Here is a 19892-nt window from a genome sequence, read left to right as displayed (position 1 = left end):
TTCAGTCCTTCCTTGATGCCACCCTTAGCTTTATTTCTGGATTTCTGCAAGTTTCAGTTCTTCCAAGATGGTGTGATTGCCTATGGGTTGGGAGTTCTGAGAGCCACCTCCCACTGCTGATTCAATTACCCCCTGAAACTGCTGATAGCTAAAATTCTAGCCTAAGGCTTTGGGCATGAGTTTTTGAAAGTTTCACTCTGGGCTTGATCAGGTCAGGCACACAGCAGACAGCAGACTGCCCTGCCTTGGGATTGCACCTTGAGCTTTGGCAAGGGTTAGCTAGTCTCTCTTAAGACAGCACCCTAGGGATTGCCCCTGCCAGGGATCAGGGGGCCCAGCTCCAGGTCTATTGACTGCCCCACACTGGGATCTACATCCTTTCCATACAACTGGGCTGGGACTCCTGGCCTTGCTCTGGGCCCACACAGATCAGGCTATACAACACAGACTGCTTGGAATTTAAAGGGCTGTGTGTTAGGCTGGACTTCTATTGGTCTCAGGATCTGTATGTTGGCTTGGGCCCAGGTTCAGAATCTAGTACAGTAGATGTGGGGTGGGGTGGGTCTAGTTTGTTGGCTTACTCCTTACTCCTTGCTGTAGCTTCCATCTAGCTGTGCTCCCTTTCACCCCAGTGCCCCAGATACTCTCTGCCTATCTTTTAGGTTGTTCTCTTTTTAAAAGTTGCTTCACTCTGTTTCCTTGTTGGTTCTATTACTCCAGTATTCATTTTGTGGCGTTATTTTAAGATTGGTTGGAGAGGATTTCCTCTTGAACCATGGTGGTTTCAAGGTTCCCTGCTTCTACTCTGTCATCTTGGCTCCCAACCACAAAATATTGAAAGAACCAGAGAAAAGTCTCTAATAGTGGATAGATTCCTCATGGAGGATGTGTGGAAGGATATGGACAAGAATAGTCTGAGAAACTGCAATTGGTTTGTATCTTTCACCAGTAGAGAGACAGGGCTACAGGGACCTGAGAAGTTTAGTCCAAATATGTAGTTTTATGAAACAAATATGTAGTTTTATGAAACAAATATGTAGTTTTATGAAACAGGGAACTTGTTAGTAACATCATTCACCTATGAAGATTGGTAACTCCTTTTCTTCAACTCACACATTTTCTTAAAGAGTTGGCTGGGGCACTAAGAATATCTAGGCCTTCCAAACTTTGAGACCTGTTCTCTATAAACTAAGAGCATTTATATAATACATTAAAATTTCCTTTTTGAGGCAAATAGGGTTAAGTGATTTGTCTAGGGTCACACTGCAAGTAAGTGTCTGAGGCTGGGTTTGAATTCAGGTCTTTGTGACTCCAAGTCTAGTACTCTATCCACTGTGCCATCTAGCTGCCTCCTCCATATTAAGATTTTTAAAGTACTTTACAAATATCATCTCCTTTGATCTTCACAACAACCCTGGGAGATATGTATCACCATTTTACAGATGAGGAAACTGAGGCAGACAGAAGTCAGGTGACTTTTTCAAATTTCACCATATGAGCCTTTATAAGAATAGTATTTTGATATGTTCTTCTTAGCATGTTAATTTAATACATACTTTTAAAAAATAAACTGTATGTGATAGAGGATCACAGTTTCATATTCAGACCACTTTTTCTTATTCTTTATATATGGAAATATTAATGTTGATGCTTGTCAATCTCATAAAAAATAAAGTGTGAAAAAGAAGCTAGTCTTTTAAAAATTTAATCACGGGCCTGTCAGATTTTTATAAGGACATCTGGAAACTGGAAGAATATTATACTCTTTATTCAACCTCTTTGATATCAAAACACATGGTTTGTTTTTAAAATTTAAAGTTTATTTTTAAAGCAAAGTTTTATTTTTCCATGTTGTTTCCCTTTGTGTATTTGAGAATATTTTTAGATTTAGGAAATTTGTCTTAGGACAGGAAATGGCTCCTGTTTGCTTAGGTGGTCTCTCTGGTCATCTTTCAAGAAGGCTCTGCTTACTTGCAGATGGATTAAAAAAAAACCCTTAACTTCTGCCTGAGAAACAATACTGTATATAGATGGCTCAGTGAATTGGGAGCCAGGCTTAGAGACAGGGGGTCCTGGGTTCAAATTTGACCTCAGATACTTCCTAGCTGTGTGTCCCTGGGCAAGTCATTTAACCCCCATTGCCTAACCCTTACTGCTTTTCTATCTTGGAACCAATACACAGTTTTGATTCTAAGATGGAAAGTAAGGGGTTACTTTTAAAAAAATCTCTTTGCCCCAAGCACCAGACCAGGGCCTGTGCTGCTTACTGCTCCTCCTCCTCTCCTCGATGTCCCCCTGCTATGTTAGAACTGTCCTACCAGGCTGTACCTGATCCCCCAGCACTGCTGGAAGCCCTCACTCCGTGACACCCCCAGCCCTTTGTGGCCACGTGTGGAGCCATGTACTTGTCATTGCAGGCCAGATCCTTAGTGAATTTTATGTGCAGAATAAAAGTATTCAGTAACCCGGTGGGGGGGTGGGAAATCTCTTTGGGATATAGACCTAGTAATAGTATTGCTGGTTCAAAGAGTATACATGGTTTTATAGCCCTTTGGACATAGTTCCAATTTGTTCTCTAGAGTGGTTGCATCAGTTCACAATTCCACCAACAGTGTATACGTCGCAATTTTCCCACATCCTTTCCAACATTGATCATTTTCCTTTTCTGTCATATTAGCCAATCTGTTAGGTGTAAGGTATTTTAATGAGCATTTCTCTAATAAATAATAAAATCAAAACATGTTTTAAATTTAATGTGAGTGGAATTTTTAAAAATAATTTTAAACTTCTTAATTTAAAATTAAAAAATTTAAAATATATTTGACTCAGTCTATGTAAATAAAAATAAAATACTGTATATACTTTATATAAGTAATGAAATATTATTTTTTAATTGTGAAGAGGGATAGAAGGGAGGTATCTTTTATTTTTCTCTCTTGTATGGTTTCATGTATGAGGGCAAAGAGAAAAGAGCCAGCAGTCAATTAAATATTTTTTAAAGGGTCAACTATGTGCTAGCCATCCTCCCAGGTGCTAAAAACACAAATAAGAATGAAACCCTCCCTGCTCACAATGAGCATATCTTCTAATATGGGAAATAATAAGTATGCATAAAATATACAGAGAGCTTAAATCTAAAGCGAATAAATACAAAAGTCATTAACTATAGGGTAGTTGGGGAGAGGGGACACCAGAAGAATGCTGGGAAATATTTAACAACTGACCAGAGGCACACTTTAAAGTTTAATCTGCATTATTAACATTTTTTCCATCACTTCCTTAAGATTAAATTGTCTACAAATCAAGTCCTGATCTGAAGAGTTTGGGGGTTTCTGAAGTGTACATATTCACACTGAAAATTTAATGATCGGTCCCAAGCAAGTAGAGCTGGTTCCAATGTACCTTTGGAGGGCACTAGCAATAAATTAGTTAATAAATGTCTTAAACATCTACTTTGTGCCAGGCATTAAGCTAAGTCTTGAGGATACGAAGAAAAACAAAAGGCAATTGGAGGGGTAGCTAGGTGACTCAGTGGACTGAGAACCAGGACTGGAGAAGGGAAGTCCTGAGCTCAAATTCAACCTCAGACACTTCTTAGTTTCTATGACCTGGGACAAATCACTAAATCCCAAATTGTCTAACCCTAGATGGTCTTCAGTCTTAGAATTGATACTAATACAAAAGGTAAGGGTTTGACACAGACAAAAAAATGTAGTTGGTGGTATGGGGCAGAACAGGGGCAAATCAGAAAAGACTTCACACAGAAGATGGTGCCTGAGACATATCTTTTTTTTTTTTTAACTTCTGCCTTAGTATCAATTCTAAGTCAGAAGAGTGGCAATGGTTAGGAAATTGGAGTTAAATGACTTGCCCAGGGTCACACAAGCTAGGAATTGTCTCTAAGCCTGGTGCTTTATCTACTGGGCTACCTAGGTGCCCCTCTAGCTGCATCTTAAAGGAAGGGAGGAAACTAAAGGAAGAGATGAGGAGGCGATATCTTCCACTCATGGGAGGGCAGCCTGTGCAAAAGCATGGAAACTGGGAGATGGAGTACTTTATCTGAGGAACAGTAAGCAGCTCATTTGGACAGGACCCTAGAATATATGGAGGGGCTGATGTTTACTAAAGCTGGAAAGGTATAATGGAGTCATGTCTGGAAGAGATTTCACTCCTGAATATTTTATCCCATAGAGCAGTGGTTCCCAAACTTTTTTGGCCTACCGCCCCCATTCCAGAAAAAAAATATTACTTAGTCCCCTGGAAATTAATTTTTTTAAATGTTAATAGCAATTAATAGGAAAGATAAATGCACTTGTTGGCCATCATCGCCTCCCTGGATCGCTGCAGCACCCACCAGGGGGTAGTAGTGCCCACTTTGGGAATCACTGCCATAGAGAGTCACTAGAGTTTTTTGAAGAGGAGAATGACATGGTCAGATTTATACTTTAGAAATACCAAATTCTCTGTCCATTGAAGTTTTAAGTCTATTTTATATAGTTGGAAAGATAATTCCAAAGTGCTCTGCCCTGACTAAACCACATCCAGAGTATTATGTTCAGTCTTGGGCACTTTAATTTATGAGGAAAGTGATAATCTGGAGAGAATCCAAAGGAAGGCAACCAGGTTGGTGAAGGACCCTGATTGAGATCATCCTTATGAGAATTATTGTAGAAAGAATGTTTAACCTCAAGAAGAGAACAGTTGGAGGATAAAGGAGAAGTGAAAGAACATGGTAGCTATAGTAAGAGATCAATAAGTGCTTACTGAATTGAATTGAACTGAACTGTATGAACTTGGGCAAATTATCTTTTAACTTCAACTTATTTCCTTTTTAGAAGAAGAGGAGGAACAGATGGATTAGAGGACAAGCCAGTGCTTCGTAAATCTTGAAGTCTATATAAATATATACATTTATATATAAAAATATATTAAAAATATTTTTAAAATCCACATAGGTGAGAACCCTGGCTCCAAAATGGATTTATGTGGATTTATCCCCTAAAGTGTAGGTGTCATGCTCTGCTTCTCCCTTTATCCTACCCTTAGCATACTCCAATATCTCCCCAATACCTCCAGAATCAACCATAAAGCTTTTTATTTGTCATTTAAAGTTCTTCATAACCTGGCTCCTTCCTACCTTTCTAGACTTCTTTTTCTTCAAGCTCTCCAGTGGTCTAGCAACCCTGGCCTCAGACACAGCATTCTATCTCTGGTCTTAGTTTCTTTGGAATCTATCCCCCCCATGCCTAGAATCTTTTTTCCTCTCACCTCCACCTTGTAGTTTCCCTGACTTCCTACAAGACTTAGCTCAAAGCTCACTTTCTGTAGGGTGCCTTTACCTATCCCCACATCTGCTAATGACTTCCCTTTTCAGATTTCCTCTCAGTCACTCTATAGGTATCTTGTGTGCCCTGGTGATTTACATGTTGTCTTCCCCCATTGGAATGTACACACTTTGAGGGCAGGGCCCATTTTTTGCTCTTCTTTGCACCGTCAGTGCTTAGCATTGGGCCTAGCACATAGTAAATGCTTAGTAAATATTTACTGACTGATAAATTGCTTGACTATTTTCTCCACACGAGTATGTTGCAATCAATCTACTCCTTTTTCTCTAGTGTAACTTGTCCAAGCTTTCACATAAATATTCCATTCCCCTTGATGTCAGTGATCTTCTAGATCTTGATATCTCATAGGTACAAACAACATGCCTGACTCACCTCCTTTTCTGATTCCATTTTTCCTGGTTGGTATCTTTTATTTTTCCTCTGGAACATGAATCATCACCAGTAATATACTTCAACCTACTTACTCCCCCTATTCATTTTCCTTTTGCCCTTTAAGTTAACCAAAGACATTATTATTGTTGTTGTTACCTAAATCCCTTTCAATCTCTAAAGCTCTATGATTCTGTAATTCAGTTCTTTGATTGTGAAATGGAAGGGTAAAATGCCAAGAATTATTAAAAATGCTTCATAAGCAATTTTGCAGCACAATAGAGGAGGGTGGGATGTTTGCCTAAGTAAAAATTAAGAAAGTCACACTCAGGAGTTGTTCCCGGCTAAGGACACCAGACATCTGGAAAGGGTTTCTTTGGTTGGGGTGGGGGGAGTTTGGAGGGAAGGTGGAAGAGGTGGAAACAGAACATACTGTGACTATTACAAAGAGATAACTAGATTATTATCTGCAGAGAGTAAATTTTCAGGAAACTAACTAATCCTAGATGGGGGAGGCTGGAAACTCCATTATACTTTTGAGAGCCAAGGAAATGCCTGTCCAAAAATAGTTTCCCTGGTGATCTATCCTCATGCCTGAAGATGCTTTGGGGTGAAGGCATTGTCTATGGCATGTAACTATTAGAATGAGATTCCCAACAGAGACACTGGGAAGGCTAACACATTAACGCTATTAACAATTCAGTAAGATTTCACTCCTCAGTTCCCTAGGTGAAAGCAAAGGAGAGAGGTTGATAATTTTAGAATTAGAAGGGACCTCAAAGATCAGGAAGGACCTGAAGAAAGGTTAGAGATGCCTGGAGAGGACAGAAAAGAATGGAGGAATGGTAAGATGTGCTTAGGGGAGGAAGGAGTGGGCTGGGAAATGGGAAAAACTGGAGAGAAGAGGCAGAAACAGGTAGAAAGGATGCCTAAAGGAAGGAAAGTGGTGCCTGATTCAATTAAATAAACATCATGTAAATGTCTCCTGCATTATATACTGTACCATTCCAATAGAATTCAATTCAACCAATACCAATTAAGGACCTACTGTATGTAAGGTACTATGCTAGACTGTCCCTTTCCCTCAAGAAGCTTCCTTTCTACTAGGGAGAATAGAACATGTACAGAAAATGAAATATAAAGCATTTATAAGAAAATTTTAAGAAGACAGTTTAGAGCAGTGAGTCCCAAAGTGGGCGCTACTGCCCCCTGGTGGGTGCAGCAGCGATCCAGGAAAGCAGTGATGGCCATAGGTGCATTAGTCTTTCCTATTAATTGCTATTAAAATTTAAAAAAAATTAATTTCCAGAGGGCTAAGTAATATTTTTTCTGGAAAGGGGCAGTAGGCCAAAAAAGTTTGGGAACCACTGGTTTAGAGGGTAGATCTGGGGCATCAGGAAGGGTTTCTTGTAGGAAGTAGAATCCGAACTATGCTTAGAAAGAAGCTAGGGATTCTATGAATGTATGAACAATTTGACACGCATTTATTGTGCCCACTGTGTACAAGGTACTGGGAATGGGGACACAAGTCCCTTAATGAGATTTCATTCTATTAGAGGGAAATTTAGGTTTTAAAAGTACTACTGACTTCTTGGGGGCATTATCTCATTGAATATTTCTCAATTTGCAGAAGCTAATGGCATAACTGCTATCGTTTCCTAGTATTATCGCACTATAAAATGAGAGTCTGTGCATTTTTTAAACTTTAAAAGGGTATTCCCCTACTTAAAAATGATGACTAACATTAATGGATCACTTCAGGGTTTGCAAAAGTGGTTTATGTATGTGATTTCATTTGAATCTCACAAATGAGCCTGAGTCAGTCCCAATGTTACTCCCATTTTATAGATTCGGAAACTGAAGCACATAATGATTAAACAAATTCCCCAGGGTCAGAGGACTATTGCCAGACTAAGGCAGGATTTAAACTCAGGGCTTTCCAAATTCACATAGATAATGTACTACAATATCTAGGTGTCTGGTGAAAAGCGTGGAAACTATCAGCATGGTGGAAAGAATTTTGAACTTGGGAGACAAGCAACCTGGGTTGATCCTTCTACTTTACTCCATCTGCGATCTTGGACAAATCACATAATTCCTCCTCTGTAAGATAAGGGTTTAGACAAGACAACCTCTTAGGTTCTGGCCAGTGCTAAATCTGTGTTTTTAAGCTATGCACTTCAGGGTCTTTGGCTTCATTAGTCTTGAGGTTTACAAATTAGTGGTGCTGAAACTAGGAATTTTATCAGAGAGAAGTAGAGGCATAGGATTGGATGATGCTGCGTGTAGCCCTACCAGGAGAGGACAGGAGGTGTCCATTCTTTAGAGACCTGACCAACCTGCATAATAGCTGTTAATCCCATTTTCTAATGAAAAAAAATTGAAACCTAAAAAAGGTTGCATGACTTTCCCCAGGATTAGTAGATTACTGAGGAAGGATTTGAATTTGATACTTTCTGACTCCAAGTCCAGAGGCCTCACAAAAAGATCAGGAACCACTGATATGTTGGAGAAAATACTGACCCTGGGGCCACAAGTATAATGAAAAGAACATTGAAATTGGGGCAGGGAGGGGTGAGGAAGGCAAGGTGGCATGGTCTCAGGATCTCCACAAAGGAAGAAATGCCTCCTTCTGATACTGGCAACCTGAGACAAAAACTCAACGGTTCTGCCTTAGTTATACCCAGAAGAGCAGCATTTCTCCCTTATGCCGAGTTTGCCTTTCCATTCTTTCTCCTTTCCTTTCCCGAGCTTTCAGGAGGGCTAACCCCCATTGCCCCTTCTCTTTGCAGTCTCCCGGACGCAGAGCTCTCCAGATGACCTGAAAGCCCTCACCTGGAATGTGAACCGGCTGAATGAGAGTTTCCGGGACTTGCAGCTAAGGCTCCTGCAGCTCCCACTCCGGGGGGACACGATGGAGCACATCTGGAAGCTGCAGGACCTGTTCCAGAACCACTCAGACTCTCTGCGCCTGCTTTCGGGCTCCCTGCAGAGGCTGGAAGGGAACATGTGGAACCTACAGACCCAGGCCGGCCAGACGGAGCAGGCCATCTCCCTCCTTCGGGACAGTAGCAGCCAGCAGCACGAGGCAGCCCAGATGCAGCTCTATCACCTCCAGGTGGAGAGTAACAGCAGCCAGCTGCTGCTCCAGCACCATGCCCGGCTCCTGTCGGAGCTGGCCTCCAGAGTGAGCAGCCTGGGCGAGGAGCTGGCCGAAATGACCGGGGCCCTGGGAGGCATCAACCAGAGCCTCTCCTACGACGTGAGCATCCACCACACTCAGCTCCGCGACCTGCAGGTGCTGGTCAGCAACGCCAGTGAGGACGCTCGGCGCATGCGCAGAGTCCATCTCGGCATGGAGCTGCAGCTCAAGCAGGAGCTGGCCATCCTCAATAATGTGACGGAGGAACTGAGGCTCAAGGACTGGGAGCACTCCGTGGCCCTGAGGAACATCACCCTCATGAAAGGTGCGTGCGCCTGTCCCACCTCTGGGCTCCCTGCGACTCCGCCTATGGAATACCAAGTCTCCTCTATAGGGCACCATTTAAAAAAAGTGTTGAGTTTGAGATGCCTACAGGTATCTAGTTCTAGATATCCAATGGGAGGTTGGTGATAGGAGACTGGAAGCAGGAGTCAGTGTGTGTATGGTTATGTCTGACTCTTCATGATCCCATTGGGGTTTTCTTGGCAAAGATACAGAAGTGGTTTGCCATTTCCTTCTCTGGCTCAATTTACAGGTGAATGAACTGAGGCAAGCAGGGTTAAGTGACTTGCCTAGGGTCACACAGCTAGAAAGTGTCCAAGGGTGGATTTGGACTCAGGAAGATGAGTCCAGGGTCCTATTCACTGCACCATTTAGCTGCCTCTAATATATATATTAATTAAACCCTTAACTTTTGTCTTGGAGTCAATGGCTCCAAGAGTGGTAAGGGTAGACAATGGGGGTCAAGTGACCTGCTCAGGGTCACACAGCTGGGAAGTGTCTGAGGCCAGATTTGAACCTAGGACCTCCCGTCTCTAGGCCTGGCTCTCAATCCACTGAGCTACCCAGCTGCCTCTAATATTAAGTCTGAGTTAGAACTGGGTTCAAGGCTTCTGCCAGGCACTGGTTGTGTGACCCTGGGTAAGTCATTTAACCTTTCAATTCCCTTGCAATTTTCTAAGATTAAATTGCTGAGAAGGGGCTTATTCTTATTGATCAACTAGTTCCCTCTATATCATATCTTCTGAGTTGACTTGTTGAATGTTACTATCTTCCTTTCCCTCAAATGCCTCAGGGATACAATCACTAAGCCTAGAGATAGATTTGACACCAATCTAGGTAAGTTCAGGGATTTAATGTGCTTCAGGCTTAGGAGGGGAGCAGGGCAAATAACAGGGAAGAAGAGAAACAGGAAGTTCTTGATCTAAACTAAAGATGAAAAAGATGGTACTTGAACCTAAGGTAATCAGGATTATCAGCTGTCAATTGATAATTGCCAGTTGCCAGCCTAGCAGGGCCAGACTGCTTCACACAAATCAGGTTATTTGCTGAAGAATGTTGTTGTTTCTTCTTGGAGTATGAAACAGGAACAGGTTACTCAGCATAAAGGTATCACAGGATCTGGGACTGTGAGATTGGTCAGTGGAGTTTGCTGGTAATTCAAGTTGGCCTAAAACCTACCCAAACCAAACCCAAACCTCCCACTCCCCAAACCCAATCTCCAGATTGAGATGAGATTTCAGTTCATATCCTTCCTTATATACCTGAGCTTCTAACTGTCTTGGAACAGGGCACCTCCTGCCAGGCTTAGCTCATTCCATGTTCTAAATAGACAACTGTCCATCATCTTGCTCTCCGTGTTGATTTGCAAAATATCATTACACTTCCCCACCTCTACTTTCCAACACCAGCAGAATAAGCACTTAGAATTGTTTTTCTAGATAGGGGAATGGATTACACCAATGGATGTTGACCATGTTCTCTCATCCAAGTCCCACGAGCCCGAAGGCACCATAAAAGAGATGACCCTAGGCAAGAAAGAGGACAGCACCAGACTTTTCCCAAACTTTTTTTTTAAAACCCTTGTACTTTTCGGTGTATTGTCTCATAGGTGGAAGAGTGGTAAGGGTGGGCAATGGGGGTCAAGTGACTTGCCCAGGGTCACACAGCTGGGAAGTGGCTGAGGCCGGGTTTGAACTTAGGACCTCCTGTCTCTAGGCCTGGCTCTCACTCCACTGAGCTACCCAGCTGCCCCCCTTTTTTTATGCAAATGGTTTATTTTTTACATTTGATAATTAATTTGAAATTTTTAATCTTTTATTCTTTCCTTTTCCTTCTTTGCCTTAACTATTTTTCTTTTTTTTATTGCTGTCTTTTGCTTTTTTACATCACTTTTATTTTTTACTATATTCCTTCATTGTCAGAAATAGTGGGTTTTTTTTAAATCCTTACCTTCTGCCTCCATGCCTCCATAGTATCGAAATCAATACAAGACAGAAGAGTGGTAAGGGCTAGGCAATGGGGATTAAATGACTTGGCAAGGGTCACACAGCTAGGAAGTGTCTGAGGCTAGATTTGAACCCAGAACTAACCCTGGCTCTCAGTCTACTGAGTTACCCAGCTGCCTCCCACAAACAGTTTTTTTTTAAATCTTTCAAATTAAAATCTGAGGGGCAGCTAGGTGAGTCAGTGGATAGAGATGGGAAATCCTGGGTTCAAATATAACTTCAAACACTTCCAGCTGTGTCCCTGGGAAAGTCACCTAAACCCAATTGTCTAGCTCTTGTCACTTTTTTGTCTTAGAATTGATACTAAGACAGAAGGCAAGAGTCTTTTAAAAATTAAAAAAAATCCTTTAATTTTTCAATCTAGCAATCATTTATTAAGCATCTACTATTTCTAGGCACGGAGCAGGCAAAGTGGGTAAAATGTGAGATCTGGAGCCAGGAAAATATATCTTTCTGCCCTCAAACACTTATTAGCTATGTGACCCTGGGCAAGTCACTTAATCCTGCTTGCCTCAGTTTCCTCATTAGTAAAATGAGCTGGAGAAGGAAATAGCAAAGCCACTCCAGTATCTTTTCTAAGAAAACTCCAATATGGAGTCATGAAGAGTCAAACAAGACTGAAAATGACTGAACGTCCTAGACTGGAGATACAATGACAAAAATGAAATAGATCTTGCCCACAAGGAAATCACAACAGAAGAGATAACATACATATATAAGTATATACAAAACATATAGAAAGTAGTTAAGGAGAGAAATGAACATTTGTTAAGCACCTACTAGATGCCTGGCACTGTGCTAAGCACTTTATAAATATTGTCTCATTGGATCCTCAGCAACCTTGGGAGGCAGGTGCTATTATTATCCCCATTTTACAATTGGGGAAACTGAGGCTGAGGTTAAGTGACTTGACCAGTTTACAGAACTAGTAAGTAACTAAGGAAAGATTCAAATCAAGATCCTCCATGTTTAGACTCCTTACCTTCCATTTTAGAATGGTTACTAAATATGGGTTCCAAGGCAGAAGAGTGGTAAGGACAATGGGGGTTAAGTGATTTGCCCTGGGTTATACAGCCAGGAAGTATCTGAGGCCAGATTTGAATCCAGAATCTCCCATTTCAGGTCTGGCTCTCTGTCCATTGAGCTACCCAGCTGCCCTACATATAGGACTTTAGGATTTGAAAAATACTTTAACTCATTTGATCCTTACAACAACCCTGTGAAGTAGGTGCTATTATTAACATCATTTTCCAGATAATTAAAAGCAGTCCCACAGAGATGAAATAACCTTTCCAGGGTCACATAACTAGTAAGTATCTGAGGTAGGACTTGAATCCATGCCCTTATATCCCAGCGTTCTCTTCACTAAATTACCCTTTGTTGTTGTTCAGTCATGTCTGATTCTTTGTGTCTCCATTTGGAGTTTTCTTGGTAAAGATCCTGGAGTGGTTTGCCATTTCCTTCTTCAGATCATTTTTAGAGATGAGGAAACTAAGGCAAACAGGGTTAAGTAATTTTCTAGATTTGAACTCAGAAAGAGAAGTTTTCCTGACTTAGACCTGGCACACTGTCTACTGTACCAATTAGCTGCCCACTAATAGAAGGCAGTACAGGTGTGGTGAACCCAAAGTTATAGATTAAAAATAAAAATAAGACAAAACATGGCTTTGGTAATTAATTTGGAAAAGGAATATGTCTAACACACTTGGAATTTACAATACTTCAAACAAGTTAATGAAGGTATATTGTGATAATCCACAACTTAGGAAAGCTGGGAAGCTGTCCAGCTCTCGGATCACTTCTGCTCTGGTCACTCCCTCTTTTCTGGGAATGGATAACACAACCACTTAGATTACTGTAGTGGGAGCAGAGCTGCCCTTTTCCCTCTCACAGTTTGCTTTGCAATATGGCTCACACCCTTCCCACAATCAGTGCAATTCCATCTTTTTCTGTTTTAAAGGAAAAAGGCCTCAGACCTTCCCCTTGACTTTCTTTTGGTGAGAAAGAAGGGTTCTTCATGTTGTCAGTGTGCTCACTTCTTGCTTGAATCAGGCGATGCTGTCCTGAAGGGACTGAAAGTAGACCAGAGGACACTGGCATCCTGTCCTTTCAAGATCCATTTGGGAAGCAAATTCTCCTTTGTCTATTGGAGACTGGACTCTATCTAGAAAGCAGCTCTCTCACCCTGCTACTATTTCTCCATTTCAGGGCCCCCAGGACCTAAAGGTGATCCAGGAAATGAAGGAAGAGGAGGGACACCTGGTGCTCCTGGTATACCTGGACCAAGAGGTAAGGAGATGCTGCTGCTGCTGCTGCTGCTGCTGTGCTACAGACCTTTTGAGTCCTCTGAAGTTATATGGCTGCCCAGGAAGGCCTATAATGTCTCAATTTTTAATTTTTCTAGCTCTATTTTAAGTGGCATAATTAATGTTACTTCCCAAGACACGATGCCAGCATAATCAGGAATTGCCTGACACCTTAAAGCAGTGGTTCCCAAACATTTTTTGGCCTACCGCCCCCTTTCCAGAAAAAATATTACTTAGCGCCCCCTGTCACATACCATCACTGCCCCCTTACAGTTATTCACTGCCCCCAAATGCACCTGTGGCCATCACTGCCTCTCTGGAATGCTGCAGCACCCACCAGGGGGCGGTGGCGCCCTCTTTGGGAATCACTGCCTTGGAGGAAGATAACATCAGGCATTTCCTAGCTTCAGCGCTCTCCTTCAATGAATCATCTAGCATTTATTAAATATCAACTATGAACCAAGCACTGGAGATACAAAACAAAAGCAAAACAATATCTACCCTCAAGGAGCTTATATCCTAATGGAAAAGACAACTTGCACATATATATGTATATATGTATATATAAATATGTGCGTGCGTGTGTGTGTGTGTGTGTGTGTGTGTGTGTGTGTGTGTGTACATATCAGTACTTATATTCACAGGGCTTCTGAAAGTTTATGGCTCATAGTAAGTACTTAATGTTTTTTTTTCATGTGGAAAAGACATAAAGATAGCTAGCATTTATACAGAGAGCTTTAAGGTTTGCAAAGTGCTTTATAAATATTATCCCTTTTCCCCCTTTATCTCAAACTTAAGAGGGAGGTACTATTATCCCCATTTTAAAAATAAGGAAGCTGAAGCAAAAAAAAGATTAAATGACTTGCCAGGGATCACACAGCTATTAAGTGTCTGATGGTTTTGAACTCAGATCTTTTGGACTCCAGGTCTAGTGTCCCATCTATTTTACACACCCAGCTGCCATTCAGAATATGGATATGATATAAAATAAGGAATATGATATAAAAACAAAAGACATCAGTTAAAAATATGATGACTTACCACTGCTGGGAATGACTCAAAGATCCAAATTCAAAATCAAGAAGAGATCTGAAATCAGATTTGAATTAATGAATTATGAATAATAATTAGTCTTTATATAAGACTTTAGTTTATGAAGCATTTTTATGTACATTAAGTCACTTGATTTTCACAACAATCTGGCAGGTGCTATTACTATTTTCATTTTCCAGATAGGGAAACTGAGGCTCAGAGAAATTGTGATTTGCCCGGGGTCACATTGCTAGTTGAGTGTCTGAGGCAGGATTTGAACTTAGGCCCTTTTACAGCAGTGCCAAGATGGTGGTTTAGTAGCAGCAAAAGCTCGAACCTCTCTGAGATCCTCTCAAATCAACCTTAAAATAGTGCCTCAAAATGACTGAAGTCTTAGGACCAACAAGGTTCTAAGAATGAGGAGGCTCTCCTGTGGAAAATAATCTGAAAGGTAGGCAGAGTTGATTTTCTTGGGATAAGGGGGAACTGAAAGTAAAATTGCATGCAGAGGAGTGCCAGTCATCCACCTCCCACCTTCTGCACCAGGTTCCAAGCCAGGGCATATGCCAATTTTGAGATCTTGGGATCCTGCCTAAACCAACAGCAGAGCACCCCTCTCCCAGCCCTTGAAATCCCACGTGCTGGTATAAGCTTGCAGTGAGTCCTAAAGTTCATAGTGCTTGGCTCTTTCAAGCCTGCACTGCAATGAAGCTTCTAGCCTCAGGGCAAAATAGCTCACAGTGCTGTAAGTCCTACAAGCCATCAGCAGAGGAGACAAAATCAGCAGTTTTCAGAACTCCCAGTCCTGAGCCAAAAAAGGCTGGAAAAGTGAGTTAACAGCAAAAGAAACACCTAACCATAGAAAAATTTTATGGAGGCAAAGAGCAAGGTATTGATTCAGTAGAGGACAGTGAAAGCAAAACAGCCACATGCAAAACTTCAAAGAAAAATGGGAATTGGTCTCAGGCTCTGGAAGAGCACAAAAAGGAATTTGAAAATCAAATAAGAGGTAGAAGAAAAATGGGAAACAGAAATGAAAGTAATGCAAAAAGAAAATAACATCTTAAAAAACAAAATTGGTGAAATGGGAAAAGAAGCATAAAAATCCAATGAAGAAAAGAATTGCAATAACAGTAGAATTGACTAACTGAAAAAAAAAAGGTAAAAAATTATAATGAATTTGGGTCTTCTTGACTTCAAGACCAGCCCTCTATCCAGTATACTACCTAGTAATTTATGTTAAGGATCAGTGAGAAAGGTCACAAACTGTACCTTAGGACTTCTCTTTAAAAACTGGCTTGAGGAGGAGGTAGGTGGTTCAGTGGATTGAGAGCCAGGCCTAAAGGCAGGAAGTCCTGGCTTCAAATTTAGTCTCAAGACACTTCCCAGCTCTGTGACCCTGGGCAAGTCATTTAACCACCAAAGCCTAGCCCTTACCACTCTTTTCCTTTGGAACCAATACACAGTATTGATTCTAAGATGGGTGCCATTTGTCAAGTTTGCAGGTCATGGAATGGGATAAGAGAAATGAGGTTGGGATCAAGAGGGTCACAGACAGACTAACAGATAGACTTGAGGCCTCTTGCTGATCATTGACAAAGTTTATTGATCACAGCTAGTATTTTATAGAGAAAATGACGTAGGCTAAGGGAGTAGGAAAAGCATATGCTTTTCACATATGCAGTGAATATAGATAATATGTCATTCTTTTACAATAGGCTGAGTTTACCTCACTGAAGCTTAGACAGAGTTTTCTATAGGATAATAAATCGGGTAAATATGTAACCATCTAGTTTAGATTCTCAGGGAAATATTTGCTTCAGTGGGTAGAACAAGGACAGCCAATTGTTGCCAAGTACAGCTGAGAGGGGTGGAAAGGAGGGATTTGGGGGCCTCATGTGAGGAGAGCTACGAGTTTGGCTTTATCTATGGCTTTGATTTTACTGAGGCCTACTTTCACTACTGAGGGCTACAGCAAGGGGTTTTATTTCGCAAATAAATAAATAAAATTTTAGAAATTGGCTTGAAATGTAACATTATTAAAACTGATGATTGGCAATGATAAACCTCACTTTTAAAAATTGAGAATTATATGTATTTTTTAATAAATGTTGATCTCTATTCTAAGTTTACCATGCTTACCTATCACCAAAGTTTGTACTTTCTATTTAGGCAGCTCCCTTCACCAGGTAGCAGAATGCCTTAATCAAAGTTCCAATATTTTAGAGGAGATAATAATAAATTTGTTGTTCTTCAATAGTTTCAGTTGTGTTTGATTCTATGTGACCTCATTTGGAGAGTTTGGGCAGAGATGCTAGAATGGTTTGCCATTTCCTTCTCTAGATCATTTTACAGATGAGGAAACTGAGGCCAACAGAGTTAAATGATTTGCCCAGTGTCACATGGTGAGGGAATGTCTGAGGCCAGATTTGAAATCAGGAAGAGGAGTCTTCCTGACTCCAGGTCTGGTATTCTATCCACTGTGCCATCTAGTTATTATAGAACAACAATAGTTTTCATTTACAGGACACTTTAAAGCTTGAAAAATTCTTTGTATATTATCTCATTTATTCCTCTTAATTACCTGCTGGGATATATATGATTATTTTCCCTCATGTTAGTCAGTCAGTCATTTACTTTGTGCCTTCTGTGTGCCAGGCACTGTGTTAAGCACCAAAGATGATTAGAAACAAAAAAGAAAGAGAATCTCTGACGCCAAGGAGCTACAATTAAATGGGGGAAGACCACACACAAAAGAAAGCCAAAGGTGGGAGGCAGTATTGGCAGGTACTGAGGAAAAGATGTAGGGGATATCCTCACGTCTCTTATTTTGCAAAATTTCCAAAGGGACTGATGTAGAACAATGTTAAAGCTGTAGCAATACCCACCCCACCACCACTACCACTTACAGGTCTCTTCTCCTTCCTCTAGGTCTTACAGGTGAGAGAGGTTCTCCTGGGCAGCCTGGCCTGAAAGGAGATGATGGGGCATTGGGAGCCCCAGGACCCATGGGAATGCGTGGATTCAAAGGTACTACGAATTCTCCCAAAGATTGTGGTTCCCCCGTGTCTCTGCTTGTGCCCAAGCCCCTTTTGGTCCCTCAACAGGATCATGACCTGTCAGAAAAGGGTTGGAAAGAGCCTGTTCCCCAACACACACATACACACACACACACACACACACACACACGCACGCACGCACGCACACATGCACGCACGCACGCACGCACGCATAATGGGCAATACATTATGCCCATTGTTCCCAGGCTGGGGAGGGAAACCATACCTTGACCTTTCTCCAGTAGTTACATATTCTTAAAATTTAATATCCTTTTTTCCCTCCTCTATCCAATCCATTCGAACAAGAATTGATTAAGTTGTGCAAGATACTGGAGACAGAAAGTATGAATGAGAAACAGTTTATGCTCTCAAGAGCTTATATTCTACTGGAAACTACTTCACAGATAAACTTGCCCATCAATACTTCTTCATATTTCTCCCCTTTCTTCACATATAATAATCGGTCCCCTCTTTTAGCCCTCCTCTGTTTATTTTTAAAGCCCCTCTTTACTCTCTGGTGAGAGATTCTCACAACACAAATGGCCTGGGGACACATCAGTGGATTCTCTCTTTTTTTGGCTCAGAACTTCCAGCCAGGAAACCTATGCAAATTTATGCATTGTACTAAAAAAAAAAAAAATCAAAAGCAGGAAAATAAAATAGAAAACCTTGAACCACAACCATAGTCCCAATAATGTGTATAGATCCCCAAAATCACAATCCTAGGTCTGAGGGTTCCTCTAACAAAGATCTTTTTCTTTATCATTTCTGCCTTGGAGAACCAGTTTCCAGGTGGTACTCACAGAGTTTCTGGCTTTGTAGCACTTATAGCTGATCCACCAAATTCTCAGGAAAGGCAGAGACAAGTTCATCTTTTGATCCCATTTCCCCCAAGTAAGATGAGAATAAAACTTCCTGATTGCTTCTCTTCCACCTCCTTGCCTTTCTTCTTCCCACCCCTTCAGACTATTCCAGTTACCAGTCCTACCCATCCCAACAAATAACTTGAGGCAACTGTGCTTTATTTTTCCTCATGCCTCAAGCGGGAGAAAGTAAAAGGTAACAATACCCTAGCACTTTCTACATATGTTGTTCTGTGTTTCTTTTTTTTTTGGAATGTTGAGTTCTTCTACCATATTTTCTCTTTTTCTTCCTTTCCTTTTTTCTTCCTCCTTTCTCCCTTCCTTTGTTTTTCATCCTTACCTTCTGTCTTAATATCGTTTCTAAGACAGAAGAGCAGCAAGGGCTAGGCAACCAGGGTTAAGTGACTTGCCCAGAGTCACACAGCTAGGATGTGTCTGAGGTCATATTTGAACCCAGGCCCTTTGGACTCCAAGCATTCTATCCACTATGCCCCCCCCGGTAGAGCTGTGCTTATATTCCCCTCTAAAAGTCCATACCATCAATACTACCTTAATTTCAGCATGAAGTGTTTTCCCATCAGACTTGGAAATCTGTCCTTTGTTAGTAATATTCAATTCTTGGGCAGAATTTTATTTAACCTGCCAATCTGTTTTTCTTTTAGGTGAAAGGGGTCCTAGAGGAGAGAAAGGAGAAAAAGGAGAGAGAGCTGGTGACCCAGGTAAGGAGTTTATTAATTTTTTGCCTGTGGATGAACTGACATTTTAATTATGTGGAAACTCCTACAACAATTATGTAATATGAAAATTAGAAAGCTAAAGAGGATGTAAGAAACACTATCTCTCCTCTGCTGCCACGAATTATAGTTATTCCTCAAGTGTTCTGATATGGGATAGAATGTTTTCAGTGACTTAGAAATACAGCATCACAAGTGGAGTGAAATGAGCATAACCAGGAGAACATTGTACACAGAAACCAAAACATTGTGAATGATCAAATGAATTGACTTTGCTACTAATAGCAGTGCAATGATCCAAGACAATCCCGAAGGACTTATGAGAAAGAATGCTATCCATGACTAGAGAAAGAACTGTGAGAATAGAAATGCAGAAGAAAGACATATGATTTATCGCTTGTTTATATGGGCATAGGAGTTACGGTTTTGGTTTTTCAAAGATTATTCTATAGCAAATATGAATAATATGGAAATACGTATCAAGTGATAACATGTATAACCTAATGGAACTGCTTGTTAGCTCCAGGAGGGGGGGCGGGGAAACAGGGGAGGGAGAGAACATGAATCATGTAGCCATGGAAAAAATATTTTAAAATGAAAGAAAGGAAGGAAGGAAGGAAGGAAGGAAGGAAGGAAGGAGGGAAGAAAAAAGAAAGGAAGAAAGAAAGAAAAAAGAAAGGAAGAAAGAAAGAAA

At 41.0% G+C, this 19892-nt stretch overlaps 1 protein-coding gene across 1 annotated transcript in view; it reads left to right on the top strand.

The window, feature by feature from the left end:
• The window catches only part of SCARA5 (scavenger receptor class A member 5), a 143457-nt gene that overhangs the window by 76698 nt on the left and 46867 nt on the right, over window positions 1-19892 (top strand). The window contains exons 4-7 of the mRNA XM_044661036.1: window positions 8507-9181; window positions 13413-13493; window positions 17474-17572; window positions 19127-19190. Of these exons, the coding sequence (XP_044516971.1) occupies window positions 8507-9181; window positions 13413-13493; window positions 17474-17572; window positions 19127-19190 (919 nt within the window). The remainder of the gene's footprint in view (window positions 1-8506; window positions 9182-13412; window positions 13494-17473; window positions 17573-19126; window positions 19191-19892) is intronic.

Source organism: Gracilinanus agilis, chromosome 2 (genome assembly GCF_016433145.1).
Source record: "Gracilinanus agilis isolate LMUSP501 chromosome 2, AgileGrace, whole genome shotgun sequence".
NCBI classification, from domain to species: Eukaryota; Metazoa; Chordata; class Mammalia; order Didelphimorphia; family Didelphidae; genus Gracilinanus; species Gracilinanus agilis.
The sequence above is the reverse complement of the archived record's forward strand: the minus strand, read 5'-3'. Positions and strand labels throughout refer to the sequence as shown.